This window comes from Aspergillus homomorphus (assembly GCF_003184865.1).
Source record: "Aspergillus homomorphus CBS 101889 unplaced genomic scaffold BO97scaffold_47, whole genome shotgun sequence".
In the NCBI taxonomy this organism is placed as follows: Eukaryota; Fungi; Ascomycota; class Eurotiomycetes; order Eurotiales; family Aspergillaceae; genus Aspergillus; species Aspergillus homomorphus.
The window spans coordinates 16,997-36,640 of record NW_020291933.1 but is presented as its reverse complement, the minus strand read 5'-3'; the positions used below and the strand labels follow the sequence as shown (position 1 = coordinate 36,640).

The 19,644-nt window shown below is 51.9% G+C and overlaps 7 protein-coding genes and 3 non-coding genes across 10 annotated transcripts; 8 read left to right on the top strand and 2 right to left on the bottom strand.

The window, feature by feature from the left end:
* Positions 1 to 40: 40 nt before the first annotated feature.
* Positions 41 to 2,027, top strand: BO97DRAFT_376433 (acyl-CoA desaturase). Its single transcript, XM_025693020.1, has 2 exons — positions 41 to 659; positions 728 to 2,027. The coding sequence occupies exons 1-2, from the start codon at positions 416 to 418 to the stop codon at positions 1,753 to 1,755; spliced, it is 1,272 nt and encodes a 423-aa protein (XP_025547611.1). The 5' UTR covers positions 41 to 415; the 3' UTR covers positions 1,756 to 2,027.
* A 522-nt stretch (positions 2,028 to 2,549) lies between these two features.
* BO97DRAFT_428281 (uncharacterized protein) lies at positions 2,550 to 3,350 on the top strand (the record flags this gene model as incomplete). The annotated part of the gene is made up of 1 exon (XM_025697273.1): positions 2,550 to 3,350. The coding sequence occupies one exon, from the start codon at positions 2,550 to 2,552 to the stop codon at positions 3,348 to 3,350; it is 801 nt and encodes a 266-aa protein (XP_025547610.1).
* An 875-nt stretch (positions 3,351 to 4,225) lies between these two features.
* On the top strand, positions 4,226 to 5,389 carry BO97DRAFT_408300 (NAD(P)-dependent alcohol dehydrogenase). Its single transcript, XM_025695822.1, has one exon. It carries the CDS (start codon positions 4,287 to 4,289, stop codon positions 5,283 to 5,285), a length of 999 nt encoding a protein of 332 aa, XP_025547609.1. The 5' UTR covers positions 4,226 to 4,286; the 3' UTR covers positions 5,286 to 5,389.
* Positions 5,390 to 6,451: 1,062 nt separating this feature from the next.
* Positions 6,452 to 8,189, top strand: BO97DRAFT_460461 (FAD-binding oxidoreductase; the record flags this gene model as incomplete). Its single annotated transcript, XM_025699339.1, has 4 exons — positions 6,452 to 6,733; positions 6,862 to 7,556; positions 7,621 to 7,829; positions 7,904 to 8,189. The coding sequence occupies 4 exons, from the start codon at positions 6,452 to 6,454 to the stop codon at positions 8,173 to 8,175; spliced, it is 1,458 nt and encodes a 485-aa protein (XP_025547608.1). The 3' UTR covers positions 8,176 to 8,189.
* A 1,145-nt stretch (positions 8,190 to 9,334) lies between these two features.
* Positions 9,335 to 11,445, top strand: BO97DRAFT_398009 (GMC family oxidoreductase). Its single transcript, XM_025694165.1, has 2 exons — positions 9,335 to 9,651; positions 9,736 to 11,445. The coding sequence occupies exons 1-2, from the start codon at positions 9,421 to 9,423 to the stop codon at positions 11,314 to 11,316; spliced, it is 1,812 nt and encodes a 603-aa protein (XP_025547607.1). The 5' UTR covers positions 9,335 to 9,420; the 3' UTR covers positions 11,317 to 11,445.
* A 2,814-nt stretch (positions 11,446 to 14,259) lies between these two features.
* BO97DRAFT_437555 (zincin) lies at positions 14,260 to 15,105 on the top strand (the record flags this gene model as incomplete). Its single annotated transcript, XM_025697855.1, has 1 exon — positions 14,260 to 15,105. The coding sequence occupies one exon, from the start codon at positions 14,260 to 14,262 to the stop codon at positions 15,103 to 15,105; it is 846 nt and encodes a 281-aa protein (XP_025547606.1).
* Positions 15,106 to 15,747: 642 nt separating this feature from the next.
* Positions 15,748 to 15,819, top strand: BO97DRAFT_t242. Its single transcript has one exon. It is a non-coding gene; the product is annotated as a tRNA-Ala (tRNA).
* A 1,111-nt stretch (positions 15,820 to 16,930) lies between these two features.
* On the bottom strand, positions 16,931 to 17,020 carry BO97DRAFT_t238. The gene has a single exon. It is a non-coding gene; the product is annotated as a tRNA-Asp (tRNA).
* An 80-nt stretch (positions 17,021 to 17,100) lies between these two features.
* On the bottom strand, positions 17,101 to 17,172 carry BO97DRAFT_t237. The gene has a single exon. It is a non-coding gene; the product is annotated as a tRNA-Ala (tRNA).
* A 1,144-nt stretch (positions 17,173 to 18,316) lies between these two features.
* Positions 18,317 to 19,641, top strand: BO97DRAFT_202125 (NAD(P)-dependent alcohol dehydrogenase). Its single transcript, XM_025690536.1, has 3 exons — positions 18,317 to 18,659; positions 18,725 to 19,157; positions 19,259 to 19,641. Exons 1-3 carry the CDS (start codon positions 18,377 to 18,379, stop codon positions 19,545 to 19,547), a joined length of 1,005 nt encoding a protein of 334 aa, XP_025547605.1. The 5' UTR covers positions 18,317 to 18,376; the 3' UTR covers positions 19,548 to 19,641.
* Positions 19,642 to 19,644: the final 3 nt, after the last annotated feature.

The window sequence follows — 19,644 nt, the reverse complement described above, 5'->3', positions numbered from 1 at the left end:
AAGAACACAACATCGGCCAAGGCCAGAATGTTTAACGGTGATTGAGCTCTGTCAATCTTGATGGATAAGTTCTGCGTCATGTGAGCGAGTCAGAGAGATGGCTGAGTCAAGCTGTTGGGAACGCCACGGCGAATAAGCATGCACCTTTTCCCCTTAGATCCGACATCGAACCACATTTCGCATCATGTCACTGGCCCAACAGTCCTGGGGGGTCAATCGCGGTTGCTTCAACTGCGTCCATCACGAAAGAGATAAAACGATCTGATGCTCACCTGGTCGTTTTAGAGAGCAATCCAGATCATTTATCGCTCTATCGTTCATTCTTTTCTTGACTCAACTGCCATTCCACTTTGAAATCAACGTAGCAGCCAAACAGCGATAGACGGAAAAGAGGTAACGACAACATCAGGCCACCATGCCTGCCAGAACCATCGGGGCACCCCCAGCACAACCCGGGGATGTGCCGAAGAAAGTTCACATTGCCGATACCCCCATCACCGTGCGCAACTGGCACCGACACATTGACTGGCTCAATGTGATCATGATCATCGGCATTCCCCTCTACGGCTGCATCCAAGCCTTTTGGGTACCTCTGCAACTTAAGACCGCCATCTGGGCCCTGGCATACTATTTCTTCACCGGCCTAGGCATCACCGCAGGTACGTTCCTTCTCCTCCCCCTCTTCACGCAAAGACCCAACATCCTAATCCCATGCCTCAACCCACAGGTTATCACCGGCTCTGGTCGCACTGCTCCTACTCAGCCAGTCTGCCCCTCCGCATCTGGCTCGCAGCAGCCGGAGGCGGGGCAGTCGAAGGGTCAGCGCGATGGTGGTCGCGGCTGCACCGGGCCCACCACCGGTACACGGACACAGACAAGGACCCGTACTCAGTGAACAAGGGGCTATTCTACTCGCACTTCGGGTGGATGATCTTCAAGCAGAATCCGAAACGGATGGGGCGGACAGACATCTCAGACCTGAACGAGGACCCGGTAGTGGTGTGGCAGCACCGGCACTACCTACTGGTGGTGGGGGTGATGGGGCTGGCGGTGCCGATGCTGGGGGCCGGGCTGTGGGGCGACTGGTGGGGGGGCTTCATCTACGCGGGCATCCTGCGCATCTTCTTCGTGCAGCAGGCGACCTTCTGCATCAACTCGCTGGCCCACTGGCTCGGCGACCAGCCCTTCGACGACCGCAACTCCCCGCGGGACCATGCCATCACCGCCCTCGCCACCCTCGGGGAGGGCTACCACAACTTCCACCATGAGTTCCCCTCGGACTACCGCAATGCCATCCAGTGGTACCAGTACGACCCCACCAAGTGGATGATCTGGTTGTGGAAGCAGATGGGCCTGGCGTATGATTTGAAGGTCTTCCGTGCCAACGAGATCGAGAAGGGCCGCGTGCAGCAGATGCAGAAGAAGGTCGATCAGCGGCGCGCGAAGCTCGATTGGGGCACCCCGATCAGTGACTTGCCGGTGCTGGACTGGGAGGAGTATGTCAAGATGGCTCGCAGTCGCGCACTGGTAGCTGTGGCCGGCGTCGTGCATGATGTGACCACCTTCGTGGAGGAGCATCCGGGTGGGCGAGCGATGATTAACGCGGGCATCGGGAAGGATGCGACCGCGATGTTCAATGGGGGCGTGTATTACCACTCGAATGCGGCGCATAATTTGTTGTCGATGATGCGCGTGGGTGTGATCCGTGGCGGTAGCGAGGTCGAGATCCTGAAACGGGCGCAGAAGGAGACATAGATCTGTACTGTCAGATTACTAGAGTAGACGCATATCAATTCATATAGTCTGTCAAATCGGGACCCCCAAACTCACTGTCCGGTCTGTCTTCGGCCAGAACTTGAAATAGTCCTTGTGGGTGCTGAGTCAAGCTTCAACATATCGTTGGTTTCAAGCAATCCATGAATAATAGGAGCTCAAAAGGTGTCGCTGTTCAAGTGTGTTATCGGAGGTAGTGTACCTCGTTGATCATATCTTATATGCACATTGTCAACTGCACCTTCACCTCCAGCAAAGGCGCCATGATATGCTGAACAGTAGCAAAAACACGCAGAACTAAGACAGCCTTTCATACCATGTTTCCCATCAGTAATCCCCTATATTTCTGCTGCCATGCTTCCCGTACTAGTTGTTTGATTGATGTCTTTCTAGAGAAGACCGCTTTACAAGGCTCTTCTCAGTATAGCATGTTAGGTCCAAAGAGAGATATTTGAATCCGGAGAATTTGAAAAATGACCTCAAACGCGGCCTTTGATAGCTGGCCTTCTCAGTACCAGTTCATCGACAGGCGTACTGAAAATCACCGAGATCTGTTGAATGAGAACCCTTACATAGGGTATAATTCAGAGGGAATACTCCTTTCTTTCTCTGGCCAAAGCAGCTGGATATAAATAAGTCGACGGGAACGCGTCAAGGAATAACATGGAGGTGAGATTGAATATAAGAGCTAGCAGGATCGACAATATCAAGAAGAGATTTGGGAGAACTGGCAAGACGTGGTCCGAATCCGGTAACATCAGTTGTATCTGTGCACCATGGTAACTCCGAGCCAGTCCTTCACCGTCTTCCCTATGCTCCCCGCTGAGCTGCGTTTCCATGTATGGGAAGACGCGCTTCCAACGATCACAGAGGACGCGACCATGTATCCGTGTGACTATTATGACATACCGTTCAGTCCACAAACAGCAGAGCGAAACGACGCCTCGTCGCAGATTTACTACCCTGATAGATCAAGGCATGGCTTGATTGCATTGCCACAGCTCTATGTGAACTGGGAAGCTCACAGTATCGCGAGGAAATGGGTCGACAAGCATCGCCCTTTACGGAAGCGCTATTTTCACAAGGGCAGTTACCTCTTCATTCGTCCCTTCCGTCCTCAGAAGGATGTCCTCTACTTGATTTACCAAAGCCCTCACCACGAACTAATGCTCTTGCCTCAGTTCTTTCAAAAGCTGAGGAGGCTGTCTGTCAGTCGCGCTGCGATATCGGAGACCATGTTCCTGGAGGATCAAAATAAGGAGGGGTTCCTCTGCCTTTGCAAGATCCGTACACTGGAGGTGCTGTACATTGTCACCGGCGAGAACCCATCTCCATATCGCAGCAAAGTTTCAAATAGGCAGAGACTGACGGAGCGGTGGGAGACCCACGGCCCCAGTCAGTGGATCTTTCGTTGGGAGGCTGGCAAGCTTCTAGTGCCTCCGCTCATTTCCAGACCGATGGGTAGCGTGGTTCTATACAAAGCACTAGGAAAGGTGTTCCTTCGTGCTGTTAAACGCGCGGTTGAAATTGACAAAAGAACATTTAGCATCGAGCTTGTGCGCGCGGTCAAGGTGTAAGCGCACTCGATCCTGTACTGTTCGGTCTCCTTCAGGGCGCTCAAATCGAATGCTCCAAGACTCTTGTCACTCAAGGTAGCTTCAGGGAGTATTCTTGGATGAGGGCAGGCCGTGGTCACTTCTTTAAGTTCTAATCCCATGAGACTATCGCGGCCTATCATATCACAAGCCAAAGTCGGAGGGAGGGCTGTGGGTTTGTTTTATGGTCAACCTCAATCAAACATCTGATATCAACTGAGTTCTTGTTTCTCAAGATAGGGACCTCGAATCGTAGTTAGACAGAGGTTCATAAATGACTTCGCATAATACTCAACAAACATTACTTAATATGTGCATTCGATGACAGCCGCAGGGATGACTAGTGTGTCTGCCTGAGGCATCACTGATCAACCTGCAGCATGAGCTTGGCAACGCTCCCTTGCAGCCCACATTGACACATTCCACATGGCAAGGGTCCTTGGCCCTATTTTGTAGGTTCCCCTCTGTACTCTTATTCTCAAGCCTACACCAGGACTAATACCGAGTAGATAACTTCAATCATGACATAGCATGATATCAAGATTAATAGGACTTCGAGGCTCTTTCCACGCAGCCAGACCCTGTGTTGCCCGTCTCACCGGTCTCTCTGATGGGGTCGAGATATCAGATATGATAACTCTATTATTCCATCGCGTCACGACAGGGTCATGGACAGGGGAAGCATTCGGGCTGACCTCATTTCTGGCCTGATATCATCGCTGGGCCTTTCCCGTTGCCTGCCGAAATTGCCGAATGCGGTAATTTTCTGTGGGGCCCGGTGACATCATGTATATCCTGCTTTTTCATAAATACTGGCAGGGGGAAAAAAAAAGCAGAAATAAGGAATTGCTTGCAAGGTCCTTACACTCACTCCTCTACTCTCCATAATCAATAACTCCACAAACGCCAATCACAACCATGGGATACGATTTCACCGTTTACAAGGGTTCCAAGGACGGAACCATCAAGAAAGACACCACCCACCGCGATGATCTGAAGAAAGACCAGGTTCTAGTGCGGGTCACCCACTCGGGGGTGTGCGGCACCGATCTGCACTACCAGACGACCGACATGGCGCTGGGCCACGAGGGCGCCGGCGTGGTGGAGGAAGTCGGGCCGGAGGTGCAGGACCTGAAGAAGGGGGACCGCGTGGGCTGGGGCTACGAGCATGACTGCTGCGGCCGATGCGCCAACTGCCTGACGGGGTGGGAGACCATGTGCCCGAAGCGGGCGATGTACGCGGGGGCGGATCTGGACCAGGGCTCGTTCGCGACGCACGCGGTGTGGAAGGAGGCGTTCCTGTTCAAGATCCCCGACGGCATCAGCAACGAGGACTCGGCGCCGCTGATGTGCGGCGGCTCCACCGTCTTCAACGCGCTCGTCGTCGCCGGCGTGAAGTCCACCTCGCGCGTCGGCATCGTCGGCATCGGCGGCCTGGGTCACCTGGCCATCCAGTTCGCCGCCAAGATGGGCTGCGAGGTCGTCGTCTTCTCCGGCAGTGACAGCAAGAAGGACGAGGCGCTGAAGCTGGGCGCCAAGGAGTTCTTCGCCACTAAGGGCGCCAAAGAGCTGAAGATCGGGAGGCCCCTCAACCACCTCATCGTCACCACCAGCAGCCAGCCCGACTGGAACCTCTACACCTCCGTCCTGGCCCCCGGCGCCGTCATCTCGCCCCTGTCCGTCGACAGCTCCGAGTTCAAGTTCCCTTACATGGCCCTCCTCAGCAGTGGCCTGCGGGTGCAGGGCTCCATTGTCGCCGCCAGGCAGGTCCACCGCGATATGCTCGACTTTGCTGCCCTGCACGGCATCAAGCCGATCACAATGACTTTCCCATTGACGCAAGACGGTGTGCAGGATGCCCTGAAGACGCTGAACGACGGCAAGATGAGGTACAGGGGTGTTCTTGTTGCGCAATAGATGCTTTGGATGGGATCGAGCTTGAGAACCTCACGAAATAGAAAAGCGATGGGTCCTAAGACAAATCGCCAGCCCCGTGTATAGTATGAATTACTGGTATAAATGACGATGATGACTTTATTCTTCATGAATCTGTAGTCAACTCTATCGGCAATAAGTGCGATATTGACGAGTTTTTGGACACAAGTTATCTGAGAGGAGGGATTGGCGGAAATTCAAATGCCAGAAAGAGAGTGACTGGTAGTAATACTCATTCATGATGAGAGTGGTGGTGGTAGTATGAGTGGCATGAAGGGTGCATTCTTGGCGGACGTCGGTATGCATCATGGGCTCTCCTTGGACAGGGAGAGCAAGGCTCACAGCATTTCGGCTGTTGAAGCCGCAAGATGTGCGTAGCCCAGTGGGTGGTACCAGGTATAGTGCGTTAGGTCATGTTTGCGCTCGGTTGACTCCTTCGGAGAAGGACCGATTGCAAACAAAGACATGCAAGGCGTGTGTTTTACAGTAATCATCTTTATTAGCTCCAAGGAGCAAATCTGTTATTTGAGACAGAGGGACGGTTGCCCAATGAGATAGACGTGATTTATTGTACATCTCCTAGGCATTGGCCAATGCAACTCCGCCTGAAAAGGGTAATGGCATGCGCAGTTTCGTAAAATCCGGGCTGGGCTCGAAGTGCATGGACCTAATCGCGCCTAATTGTGCGTTGTGGGTATTGATAACTTGATAAGGACTTATAATATTCTCGCATACTGGCGCCAGGCTGGATTAAACTTAAAGCCCCTCGTATTAGCGTTTAGGAACGCCTGTACTAAATGGTGGGTGACCCGCTCAATGTGGAAACGTTCTGGGCCACAGGACTATCACCTCGTTTGATACAGTGCTCTTAGGGAAATAGCCAGGCACCGCAATAGTAGGTATAAAATCGACCCAAAATTGATCGTTACTCTTCTCAGGTAGTAGTCTATACACTTATGACTAGGAGCCCGAGAGTCAGTGAGTTCATTATGAAAACGGCACATTATACACCAGATCTTCCGGACCCTCCCGGTGCCCTTTCGAGCCCCTCGCGTTATAAATCAAGAATGTTATTAGTCCATCCATGGCTTATAATCTTTTGCCGTCTTCTTAAGCCATCTCCGAATCATAAACTCTTCAGTTACGCAATGAAGCCATTCCTATCCGTACCACTAGCGGTGCTAGCACTAGCATTTGCCGAGAATACCCTGGGCTACCATGAGAGAAATGCTTCTTCATCCACAGCCATCGCCAGTACGATTGACTTAGAGACAGGGGCCACTTGTGCGTGCCGCAAGCTGAACTCGTCCTACTCGGAGTACACTCTCTTCCCCGACTCGGCGAATTACACAGCGCAAGCAACCAACTACTGGGACATCCGGGCAGACCTTCACCCCGCGTGCATCTTTCTTCCTACTTCGGCCTACCAGGTATCTAATGCCGTTGGTATATTCCTGGAATGTGGTGCTCAGTTCGCAGTCCGAGGCGGTGGCCACATGAGTGCAAGTAATTTGCGCGATCTTTCACCAAGCGCTTTGACTGACCGAAGATTTGACAGTTCCCGGGCTCCAATAACATTGAAGGAGGTGTTCTTCTAGCCTCTGATAACATGAGAAACTACACTGTCAATGGCGACACAATTAGTGTCACTCCTGGAATGACCTGGTACGACGTGTACGTTGCGCTTGAACCCTACGGCCGCGTTGCCATCGGTGGTCGCCTCAAGACTATCGGAGTTCCCGGTCTGACCCTCATTGGCGGTGTTCACTATTTCTTAAACAAGTACGGCTTTGCTATGGACAATGTTGTCCAATACGAAGTCATCTTAGGGAACGGCACCATGGTCCTTGCCAGCGCCACGTCGCACCCGGATCTCTTCTGGGCTCTAAAGGGCGGCGCAAACAACTTTGGAATCGTGACCAAGTTCACGCTTCAGACTTACGCGATGCCTCACATTAGCACCACGATGCAGGTGTTCGGCGAAAAGGACGTATACGAGTTTATAAAGGCGTCGTGCGACCTCGTCCACGCTTCGAATGACGCATCCATAGCGGCTGGAAGCGTCTTGACCATCACCTACAATATAACAGCCGGCATTGTCTCTCCCATACTCCTCGGTGTCCAGGAGGGCATCAGTTCTCCTCCATCGAGATTTGCAAACTTCACCGCTATTCCAGGAGACACCAAGATCCACAACGTCACCACGTCCAAGCAATGGGCTGAGAACCTTGATACTCCTAAGCAGATGTTTCGGTATACTCCGCTTCCCCCTACTTCCCCATCATATAATCTCAAGGCCATATCTCATACGCAGTAGTGTCTTATTCGGTCACCATTCCATGTACCCCGACACCGACACCCTTTACTCGATGTATGAGACCTGGAAAGCGGCCTTGAATCAAATTGCCGACGTCCAGGGCCTAAACCCGACCTTTGTTCTGAACTTGACCCCGGCCAGCGCCGCTTCCGTTGGCAAGACCAACGGAATTGGCAATACCTGGGACCTCCCTGTAGAGCCCCTAATATGTAAGTGTCTGCTCGCTTACACGACAGTCCAAATCCGTCGCAGCTTTCGAACAAGCAACTGATGGGTATTACAGGGTGGCAGCTGAGCACAGAGTGGGTTAAAGCCGAGGATAGCTCTCGCATTGAGTTGTGGACGCAACAACTCGTAGAAAGCCTGCATGCGCAAAATCAACGCAACGGGCTGGCAAGGGAGTTTATCTATATGGGCGACGCGGGGGAATGGCAAAATCCCTTTGTGGGCTTTCCGGCTAAGAACGTGCAACGCATGAAGGATATCAGGGAAGCGTATGACCCCTCGGGCACGTTTTCGAAGCTTAACTGGGGTGGGTTCAAGCTTGGTGACTGAGGGCTGAAATGAAGAGGCGATTCCAAGGTCTGCAGCGCATCCTAGGAATTTGCATTTCAGACGAGACCACTTAATAGTGAGCTATGATAGAATCCTTAACACTAATCCATCTCTGCTCGGCACCGGAAGGCGCCAGGAAGTGCTAAATGTAGATGTTCCGGTTGCGGTGTTGATACGTTTTTCTATCCTGAATTTTATAATAATATTTATGATATATCTTCAAAACAAGCACTATAGCAAGCGCATCCTTTCAGCATTTTCCGCATCTCAATCCATGTTCCTCCGCAGCCGTTGCGGCAAGCCCCGACCCTTTTGAAAGGCAAGCACGCCCGCTATGACGGTGTTCACGGCCCCGAGTATCGTGATGGCGACGAGTATATGCGACAGTTGCTCTGGGGGATAGCGGCATGGTGCAGCCCAGCCGGGCGAGCAAATCCAACCAGGAAGAGGGCTAAGATTGAGGGTGCTTTCTCCCAGATACAGAGGCGCGCCAAAGTTTTGATCTCTGGGGCTCTTAAAAGCAGCGCTGCGGCCGCGCTTAACGTGGAACTCCACCTGTTACCCATGAAATCGCTAAAGCAACGCCTCGCGGCCATGGGTTCAGATGTGAAAAACGGTGTGTAATAAGAACGGCAAGCCGGCCAGTCTCCGGGAGGGATCCAAGGGAGAACAACCAAGTGAACAGTAATTCACAGGAGTTAGGCCCTGAAGTTGCGCTTCTTGGGTGGGACGTTGCGTGGGACGCTTCCAACCACCACGTGGCTAAGGCGTCTTGGTGTTCCTCCGTATACTATGCTGTTGTTGGTGGGAGGGTGGGGCGTAGGGAGCAGAGACCATCAGCCCGCGAGTAAGCACTAAACTAGGGCACCACATTTGTCGGAGTGGGGGGCGAAATGAACAGAGATCATCCCAGTCCCGTCAATTTAAATGATCCTTGCAGATGGCGGCTACTAGAGGCTAGATATAGGTCCAGTCGATGATAGTCTAGTGACTAAGGTACTAGTGCTTATGAGTACTAGGTAGATACCTAGGTACTACTGTAAGCCCTAGAGCCTAGTGGATACCCACCTCCCCCGTAGGCCAACCCATGCATCAATCAATCCGGGCTCCTATAAATACCGCGATCGCAACCCAGGTTGAACAAAGAGAGAGGCGCTCACACTTCTCTTTCCTAAGACGAAACGTCCGCCCCATAATTTCTACTTACATATTGCTACTCAGTCTATTTCACTTACTTCATCAACAATGGTTTATCAAGTAGACACTCCTCCTCTCGAAGCAGACTATGTGATCGTCGGAGGGGGGACCTCCGGTCTTGTCCTCGCTGCCCGACTGTCTGAGGGAGACTCGGCCCGCTCTGTTATTGTTTTGGAGGCAGGGAAGAACTTGATCAATGATCCCCGAGTTCAGACTCCTGCCCTCTGGACCACCCTGATGGGGTCTGAAGCAGATTGGCAGTATCAATCCACGCCTCAGGTATGTTTCTTTTGCTTCATGTGCCACGGAAAATTGCACAGTACCACAGTACCCCAAAGCATGAATGCTGATTTTGATAATCAGGCTGCTCTGAGTGATCGAGTCATCAAAGAGCCCCAGGGCAAGATGCTTGGTGGCTCATCCGCTATCAACGGTCAAGCCTTTATAGCGCCCACAACGGCGGGAATCGATGGCTGGGAAAGATTGGGTGCAACGGGCTGGACCTGGGCAAATCTCGCCCCCTACTATAGAAAGGCCTTCAATCTGCAGCTGCCAGATGAAGACACCTGTGACCATATCGGCACAAGCTGGGTTGACCCCGAGGTCAACGGAACTTCGGGGCCAATCAAGGTCTCTTTCCCAGCCGTACGACAAGACCCGCTTTCCAAGGCTTGGGTTGACACTTTTCGAGAAATGGGCTACGGCGTCACTGGCGATCCTTTCTCCGGTGTATCAACTGGCGGTTACTCCAACCTAGCCGCTGTCGATGCAGAAACAAAGACCCGTAGTTATGCAGCCACAGGCTATGGCGTGCCCGCCAGTCAACGTCCGAGCGTTCGCATCCTCACCAATGCAGTCGCCCGTCGAATTCGTCTTTCTTCTGGAGAATCTGGGGTTACAGCCACGGGAGTGGAAGCAGACATTGAAGGGCAAGCTACAGTCATCAAAGCTAAAAAAGAGGTGATTCTTACTGCTGGGGCTCTCAATACTCCAAAACTGCTCGAACTGTCTGGAATTGGCAGCAAAGCCATTCTCGATAAGTTCAGCATTCCGGTCATGATCGAAAACTCCAACGTCGGCGAGAATCTCCAGGACCATCTCATGAGCGGAATCAGCTTCGAGGTGAATCCAGGAGTAGTAACCGGTGATCCACTTCTGCGTCAGGAGCCTGATGCGATCCAGACTGCATTACAATTGTATGCAGAACACAAAGCTGGGCCTATGACCGTGGGCGGTATACAATCCTGCGCCTACATGCCTATCATCGAGTATCATGGTCAACAGGACGCTAAGCTGGCACATTTCAAAACCTTCCCCGGTCACCAAGACGCTCGCCACGAAGTAATCCGAGACATTTACGGAGAATCAGATGCGCCCACCTGCTCGATGTTCATGTTCCTGGCCCAGGCAAACCTTCACCAAGATGGCAAGAGCTTTGTCGGCCAGGAGCTTCTGCCGGGGAATTACCTCAGCCTGGGCCTCTCGCAAAGTCTACCCTTCTCTCGTGGAACTGTACATATCGCCTCGTCGGACCCTGACGTGCCCCCGACAATCGATCCTCGTTATTTCTCGAACCCACTAGACTTGGACATCATGGCCCGGAACCTACTGGACGTGGAGCGACTCCACGGTCGGAAGCCTATCGCAGATTATCTGCTTGTCGATGGACGACGCAATCACCCCGACGCCTTTCTCACGGATCTAGAATCCGCCAAGAAATACCTCCGCGACACGGCCACCACTACCTATCATTCATGTGGTACTGCGGCTATGCTTCCCCGAGAGAAAGGAGGAGTGGTGGACGAGAGCTTGCGTGTGTACGGAACTACCAACCTGCGTGTTTGTGATGCGAGTATCTTTCCTTTGATTCCTGCTGCAAATATCATGTCTACTGTGTACGCGGTGGCGGAAAGGGCGGCGGATATTATCAGATCTGAGGCTTAGGGCTGATCCCGACTATGCATACCTTGCACTACGCTGCATTGCACCACCAGAGACATGCAGAGATTATGCGAAAAGCGAGTGTTCTCCAACTACTTAGAAACGCATGCGTTGGCCTGGATCTTCAACGTCAATCGTGTTGTATAATATATATAAACTAAGATATATAAAGTGCTTGTGCACTTGAATCGGTTTTACTGAAGACAGACCCGTAAACAAAACTAAAACAAAAAACTCCCCAAAAAATCCCGGCACCAGGGACATAGTTTATAGTCCCGAAGGACTCGATGTATTTAGACTTCTGAAATCCTTTGTTCGCCCTTGTCCGTATTGGAAGGCTCCCCTTCTTCCCCCTGTTCTCGAAGATCTTCATCGGGTTTCTTCGGCTCCGCCACGGCGGAGCCGCCCCAAACATACTCGGGTTTGCTTGCTTGGTATTTTGGTTTCTTCCTCATAAAAAATCCTTTGATGGCCTTCCAAGTTGAGCGTTCTAGCTTATATTAGTCTGCGTCTTGATGGTTATTTGCTAGTAGGGTCTATACCGTCGGTGGAGATCACATTGAGAAAATGGGCCAAGTCTTCGCCATTGCCAGAGAAGGTGAAAGAGACTTTCGGAACCGGATGGCTAAGTAAATTGCGCTATTAGTTATCAAGGATTGAGACACACGCTGCAAAGGCAAAAGGCTAACTCGAGTACAGGCACGTAGGAACAGAAACCGCAAACACCAATAGCAGCACCTGAAGGGATAGGAATACTAGCTTACTTCCGTTCCTAGGCGCATAGCGCCAAACAGAAAAAAAGGAGGCCGGCCGCACCTCCGCAGATCCCTGCTAATGTCTACCACTTGAAAGCGTTCTCAGTTGAGACCACCAAAGTTCCGGTGGTAGATGTGGGCACTGGAGTACCCTTTGCTTCGCAACACGGACGGACAGCGTATAGAAGCGGATTGCACGAGATAAAATTAAGTTTAGGATATAGAGCTTTGCTTGTGGAGACAGAGAGGATTGTTATCTTAGAAGAGTAAATGGAATCGGCTTGGATGTGATAGCTTGTCACATTGATCGTTGTTGATGGAGCTTGAAGAAACAAGAGTCGGGAAAGGAGTGGACTGTTGCAGCCTTGCCAGGAAGTTACTATCTGGGGTCAGCGCCCATCCGTCCATGTCTTGGTTAAGAATTCGGGGTGCCATCTTTCCTATTCACTCTGTTTAGCCTTGCTTCCTGGATTACTATCTAGGGTTATACTTACATTGATGCCTGAGGCAAGTACGGCTGACATAGCCGTCTCGGAGTGTTATTAACCTATCGATCCTTGATCTGAGAGTGAAGAAGACGAATGGGTAGATAACAGGTGAATTCATCCCCTGCCTGCCATTCGTTTCGTCAAGAATGATCGAGTTGACCCATATGTAGCGAATTCCACATGGGGTCCGAGAACTGTAGCCGTGCAGCTCGATGAGTTTGCGGCGTGTACCATCGGTCGCGACGAAGGTTCACAAGTATATTATGATTGCATGACTGAAGGAAGTGGAGGACACGGATGAGACCCATGGATAATCCTTGACCTAACCAATAAAGAGATAGATGCGCGAGAGAGATGCGAAAGCTGTTTTAGCCACAAGTACAGATATCTCTTCTAGGACAGCTTAATGGTCAATGAAGACAGAAATGCTGAGACCATTCCACTGGAGCTGGGCGGAGACGTGACTGCAATTTCCCATCGAAGCCTCGAAGACTACTTACTGCTTTCTCTAGGCCTCAGTGGGCATCATCTCTAACTCAGATGCCACGCCTTTTAGGCAGGCTCTGCTAGTTGTCTGTCGTGGTACGTGTAGACACAAAGCGATAAATCATTGCAATTTCGTGTTACTTCCCTAACCTGCTCCAGTGTAAAATAGCCCATTCCGAGAACCATCTTCATAAATGAGGTTTCTTCCACAGCTATGCATAAGGTTGCGATGGGGCATTTGACAGCATGATTAAGGTTCGGGTTGGGAGCCCAATACGAACCGGTCTTCCACGCAAGGCTGCATTGGCCTTGTAGAGCTTGAATGCTGCATAAACTCCTCAAACAAACCAACAAGCTATCCCTTTATGTGAGTTTGAGGTTATGGTGGCTTGGTAGAAATTGTCTGATCTTTATATGTCTGCCTCAAAAATCTCATCTATGCAGTTGATTAGGACCCCCTCTACACTCGTACACTGATCGAGTTGGCCGAGTCTCTTCCTCGTATTCCCCGCGGAAAGTTTCCTGTAACTTCGCAACCGTTTCAGGCAATATGTGCTGGAGGGATTGCTCGTTGCTGCAACTCACCTATTATCTGAATCTGGATTACAGGTTTCTCTGGGTCCCAAGTGTGATAGCTTCATGGACATGGACCAATACTCGGGTCCCACTAGCCTACAGTTAGTGCGAATGCGCGCAAAGGTTTCTCTTGCAATGAAGAGCCCAAATGCAAGGACTTAGGGCGGGGAGCTCTGCTGTTAACGTTGGTGGGTGGATTGTTCGTGTTCAAAGCATGGGGCGTCCCCTGTAAACATCCCGCGACTGACAGTTGTGGTTTACAACACGAACTTGCCCTCAAACCTGCACCACACGATTTCTTTGTCTTCCTCTCAGCTCCACGGTCAAGAGCGACTGTAACTAGTCATTTGACAAACATTGTGTGAGCGCCCGTTAGCAACTCGAGTCCTTAAACTGCTTTTCAATGGCTGCACAGGTTGATACGAGAAAGGCGTTTGCGGGTTGATCCTCGACCTTTCTCTGTAAGCAGGTGCACCCTGAAGGCATAAATCAAGCCTGTCTCCCCAGGCGATCGTTATTTTCTCTCTTGGAATGCACGATAACCTCCATCCTCACAACACTGAACTCATCAGATCAAACTGGACCCCATCGCAAAAGAGTGGTGTGGAACCTCCATCCGACATCCACCCAAGCCCTTCAAGATGACAGATCAACAAGCAACCCTCAACCCCTCGGCCAGCAACAACTTCTTCGACGACCTGAAGGGAGCCGTCGGCGAAAAAGCGCTTAAGACTCTCGAACCCCAAGCCCTGGACCCGAGCGATCAGCCCGCCGAGCTCTCCACGATCGCCTGCCCCGAGAAATACACCTGCTCGACGCAGAAGCCGGCGCCCGTGACCTTCATCGACGGCGCGCCGGCCAACGTCGCCGCCCTCCAAGTGGGCTTCGGCAAGGCGATCCCACGCTGGAAGACAGGGCCCAACAAGAGAATCAACTTCGCTGCCTTCCAGAACGGCTACCCGAAGCCCGAGTGGGCGCTGCTGGCGGCCACGGCCCTCAAGGCCGCCGCCGACGACTGGAACAAGGTCGGCCTCGGGGTGACGCTGCAGTGGGTGGCCAAGCTCGAGGACGCCGCCTTCGTGCTCTCCTACGCGGGCAACCAGGGCGGCGTGCTGGCCGAGGCCTTCTTTCCTAACGACATCGACCTCAACGTGCTCAACGTCTACCAGAGCGCCTTCGCCCCGGGCACCGTGCAGTATCTGAAGAATATCTTCCTGCACGAGCTCGGCCATGTCCTCGGCTTCCGCCACGAGTTTGCCCCCGAGCGAGAGGATAACAAGGACGATTACACCGTGCAGCTCGGCCCGCGCAATCCGATGTCTGTTATGGCGTACGAGTTCCCCCCGCGTCTGCAGACCTCCGATGAGGAGAGCGCCCGCGCCTTCTACTCTTTCCCGGGAACGGAGCTCGGATGGGCGGAGGCGCATAGCCGCGCACCGAAGTCGGAGAGGATGTTGAAGGTCGTGGACGTTGAGCCGAAAAACTAGTGTGAGTTGGTCGCTTGTAGCAGGACGGGGGAGACAGGCGGGTTTGGGTTTGATTGAAATGCTGTAAGGTACGCAAAGAAGATCCGGGGATGAAAAGCAAGACCGGTTGAAGCAGTTCCCGTGTTCATGCCATGTTATTTGGATTATCTAGTAAATGATTGCCCTGCGCTTCTGTTCCAAGATGGCATCTGCGTACGCAACGACCGGCATTCGTTAGTCCTCCAAGTCAGGCTTCAGGCGAGCTGATAGACAAATTTGAATCTAAACAAGGAGATAATTAGCTGAGTTCCACTCTATAGCGAGCGCGCCCCAAATGCTAGCATATCTTCGTGCCCTGCTCGCTGGGCATTGAGAGCAAGATTCGCCATTTCGCTGGCCAGACCACTCCGTCCCTCCATGCGTGGCCTTATCACCTCTGAACTCGATCCAACGTGGGCACAATGACCATTGCTTTAATTCGAGGCAGGCTTCATCAAGAGAGCCGATGAGCTCGGAGGTTCTGTACATTCTGAATATCTGGAACAATATCTTGTATGTGCATCGTAAGTTCGACATCTCAACTTGTCAAACGTCTCGATTCTGTCCCAGTTGAGCTATGCACTAGCTGTATATTGTCATTATCTGAGTCCTCCTTCAACAATTGGGGCTGTGGTTTAGTGGTATAATATTCCCTTAGCATGGGAGAGGTCCGGGGTTCGATTCCCCGCAGCTCCATTTTTGTTGATTTTTGGCCTTCGACCTCCTACGAATGAGCATTCTTTAAAACGACTCATGGGTCTGTAGCAACTTGTCCGATACCAATGGCTTTGTTCTGCGGTCGGATGCAATGCAAACCCTCACCCTACTTCCACTGAGCTCCTCTCAACCAGGGTTAAACTTCTGAGCCCTGGACGGTCTATTCCGGCTGCCAACCACGGAATGCTGGGATCGCTACCTTAAGATCTATGCTAGCCGCCGAACGAGATCGCATCAAATCACTGAATAATGACAATACCATGTTCCTTCGCCCCGGGTTTGCAAAATCCCCCGAATCCCCGAATGGAGTTGAACCCAATCCGTTACAGCCGCCTCGGCGGAGTCGCTATGCGGTACATGCAAAAACCCCGGTGGAAATGGGTTCGGACCACCGGGTTCAACTGATATCGACCTGCTAAGAAAGTCCGACCGCACCTCCGCCGGACTTCGGAGCAACAGACTGGGTTTCGGAGACCGAGATGTTGCGAGTAGCACTGGGATATGGCCTCGCTTTGAGTATCGATGGGGGTCCCGGGGTCCCTGACTTGGTCCGATACCGATCGTATCAATAACCCTCGATAACCATCGACTGAGTCTCGATCGTTAATTGATTGTACTGTACATTGCTACCGACGGTGGGCTACTGTATTCGTGGTGCTAAAGTCGATGACTCGATACAGGCCAGGGATTGGGCAGAATCAAGTCGCTCAGTCATTCACAATCAACGGCAGTGGGTAAAAGCTCGGTGGTGTGGTGGGACGAGCTCGGAGGAGTGTGGAGTCGCGGTCGAACCTCTTCACTGTATGATGGCTGATTGAACTTCTAGAACCAATCTGTTACGAGCGTGCTGGCAGTTGGGCATTTATGCGACCGTCGGCCGGAGGCATACCCTGAGTATGACAGTCACACTTCGCGGGCTGATCATCAGAGCGGTGCGCGGATAGTATGTCGAGGAAGGAGTTGGATTGTGAGGCAGGGGAAGTCTAGAATGGGAAGTGGAAGTGGCTCGGACTGCTGCCACACGGATTGGAGTCATTCATGAGTCAACATTGTATTTAGAAGGACAAGACACGGGTGAAGCAAAAAGAATCTCCCCGACTGGGAGTCGAACCCAGGTCTCCCGCGCTTGTTCCTATTCAGGATTGACAAGCGGAAATCATGACCGTTAGACCATCGAGGAACAGATGGCAGTTTTGTCTTTCTAAGACTTATCAGCCGCGAGATGACATAGGCCAGGACAAATGAAAGAACGCAAAAAGATGGACTCGCCGGGAATCGAACCCGGGACCTCTCCAATGCGAATGGAGCGTTATACCCCTAAACCACAAGCCCTTGTTGTTATTCTGAAGTAGTAGTTAGGTATAAGTATCGCATCTTTTGATTATGCCTATTAATGGACAATGCATGTTATTCATTTTTCTTAGAGCCTTTGTCAATCAGGAAGTCCTGTTTTTGTACCATCACATCATTCCACCACTTGTCGATCTGTATCTTTTGTCTAAATCTTTCATGGACAAAGATTGTTGTGAACCAATTTCTATTGAACTTGGCGATGCCTGGTATCTACGGAAATATATACTCCGGCCAGGTACTTACACTAGACCGATCAAGTCCTCATGCGCGCATATTGCCAACAACGAACCCCTTCCGCGGTAGTGAACTTGATGTACCCCGGAATCAAGCTGAAACCCCCCATGAAACCGATCTAAAGGATAGATTCAAGCCCCAAACAGAAGAACGAGGCATAAGCCCAACTGGAACCCGGCACACTCCGACCTGTCATCTCGGAGGTGGATCAATAAGCAAGTAAGCACTAAAAAAAATTCCCGGCCTTGTCCCACCACGCACGGCGCTCATAAAGTATGTGAAACCAAACATGTAATCAGACGAATCTGGGAATGGTGCCCCTGTCAAGGCGAATGGCAAAAAAATGAGCACGACAATTGAGGGGTCGTGTTTGTGGTCACTTGCGAGAGTACAGTAGTCTCGTGGGTCTGACGCAGGTCGATGGCCAGCCGCTGCCCGTTCCTTTCCGTCTCACGAGTCACAACATGTGTACAATTTTAACAAGTGCTCGACGGAGACAAGTCGATGGGCTGCGATCAGATCAAGGCTCGGCTATGATGGAAATGTTGGGTCCCCGCTTCTCCCTACCACCCCTGAGAAAGACAAAGCCATCTATTACGGCCCTTTCATCCTCGGCAAGAGCTTCATCTGGTGGAGCTGACTGGTGATTCCGGACGAATTGACCAATCAACGAGCCTGCGCCATGTGGATTATCTACTCAAGCGTTGAAGTGTATCCACACCTTGGAATCCAATGCATCTCAGCCCTTTCCGGTCGATTTACTAAAGCCTAGGGGTTCGGCCCTTTGCCATCATGCTTGCGTGGCAGCACCAGCGTAAAAAGAAATTAGCGCAAAAAGAATGATGGGGAATATAAAAGGGGGTGCGAGTATATCCCGCAGCATCCCCCACCTCTTGGGCAATCCAAAAGTTTCAAACCACCCACCTGTTGCTAGTCACACCCTGGAACAATGAGTATCACATACGACGTCTTCCGCGGGTCGCCCGAGGGTCGCATCGTAGCGGACAAGACGACGCGTACCCTTGAGGACCACGAGGTCTTCATCGAGACCACCCATTCCGGGATCTGCGGCTCAGACGAGCACTACTTCAAGGCGGGCAACGTATTGGGGCACGAAGGCATTGGCATCATTAAAGCCCTGGGACCAGGGGTCAAGTCGGTCAAGGTCGGAGATCGCGTGGGGTTCGGCTACACGCACAGTATCTGCACGACCTGCGAGGAATGCACGACCGGTAAGCTGCGTCATTGATTCATGGAGTATGACGGTTGAGGTACAGTACTGAGCACCGTGGACCAGGCTACGAGCAGTATTGCGCGAATCAGAAGATGTACGGCTTCCACGACCGCGACAACGGCTCTTTCAGTTATGGCGCGGTGTGGGATGTGAATTGCGTGTTCCTCATCCCTGACGGAATCGACTCCGTCCATGCAGCTCCGCTGATGTGTGCGGGTGCCAGTGTCTGGGAGATCTTCATGCAGTACGGCGTGCGGCCGACAGATCGAGTGGGGATTATGGGGATTGGTGGCCTCGGCCATATTGCCATCAAGCTTGCCGCTGCGATGGGCTGCAGTGTCGTGGTGCTGTCCAGCTCCGAGGACAAACGGCAGGAAGCTATGGACTATGGAGCGTCGGAGTTTCATGTGTACAGATCGGGAGGTCCTCCGCCGGAGGGTTTTAAACAGGTGAAGCATCTGTTGCTCTGTGGTAGTGGTGATGTCGAATTTGCTGCGTGAGTTATCATCAGAGATTTTCCGTTTGGCTCTTTCTTCCCCCTTCTTCTTTACTAGCGTTCGTTGGCCCTCTAAGCTACTGTACTGATTTCGATCCTAGCTTGATGCCCTTAATGACCCCTCGTGGCAGCATCTACCCCCTTACAGTCACAATCAAGCCTGCAACGCTTCCCCTAGTTCCCTTGTTCCTTCGCGGAATCCGAGTTCAAGGATCCTTGCTAGCGTCTCGCCAGAATATCCGGTCTGTTCTGCAGTTCGCAGCGAGGAAGAACATCACTCCCACGACAATGACGTTTCCCATGACGGTAGAGGGTATCGAAGACGCTATGCAGACTCTGAGGGACGGAAAAATGAGATATCGTGGAGTGCTGGTACGTGACATGCAATAGGTTACGGCTATATTCGACAATGATTGTACATACATCTCAAGATAGAAGCTTGATTCAATGCAGTACGCGCTACTAGAAACGCCCCATTGGGTAATGT

What these genes read in the sequence shown, in the direction of transcription:
- BO97DRAFT_398009 (XM_025694165.1), top strand. Translation starts at nt 9,421, where the DNA reads ATGGTTTATCAAGTAGACACTCCTCCTCTCGAAGCAGACTATGTGATC. An exon ending in AGTATCAATCCACGCCTCAG is followed by an intron (nt 9,652 to 9,735) that starts GTATGTTTCTTT and finishes TTTGATAATCAG; the next exon opens with GCTGCTCTGAGTGATCGAGT.
- BO97DRAFT_376433 (XM_025693020.1), top strand. Translation starts at nt 416, where the DNA reads ATGCCTGCCAGAACCATCGGGGCACCCCCAGCACAACCCGGGGATGTG. An exon ending in CGGCCTAGGCATCACCGCAG is followed by an intron (nt 660 to 727) that starts GTACGTTCCTTC and finishes CTCAACCCACAG; the next exon opens with GTTATCACCGGCTCTGGTCG.
- BO97DRAFT_408300 (XM_025695822.1), top strand. Translation starts at nt 4,287, where the DNA reads ATGGGATACGATTTCACCGTTTACAAGGGTTCCAAGGACGGAACCATC.
- BO97DRAFT_202125 (XM_025690536.1), top strand. Translation starts at nt 18,377, where the DNA reads ATGAGTATCACATACGACGTCTTCCGCGGGTCGCCCGAGGGTCGCATC. An exon ending in CTGCGAGGAATGCACGACCG is followed by an intron (nt 18,660 to 18,724) that starts GTAAGCTGCGTC and finishes ACCGTGGACCAG; the next exon opens with GCTACGAGCAGTATTGCGCG. An exon ending in GGTGATGTCGAATTTGCTGC is followed by an intron (nt 19,158 to 19,258) that starts GTGAGTTATCAT and finishes TTTCGATCCTAG; the next exon opens with CTTGATGCCCTTAATGACCC.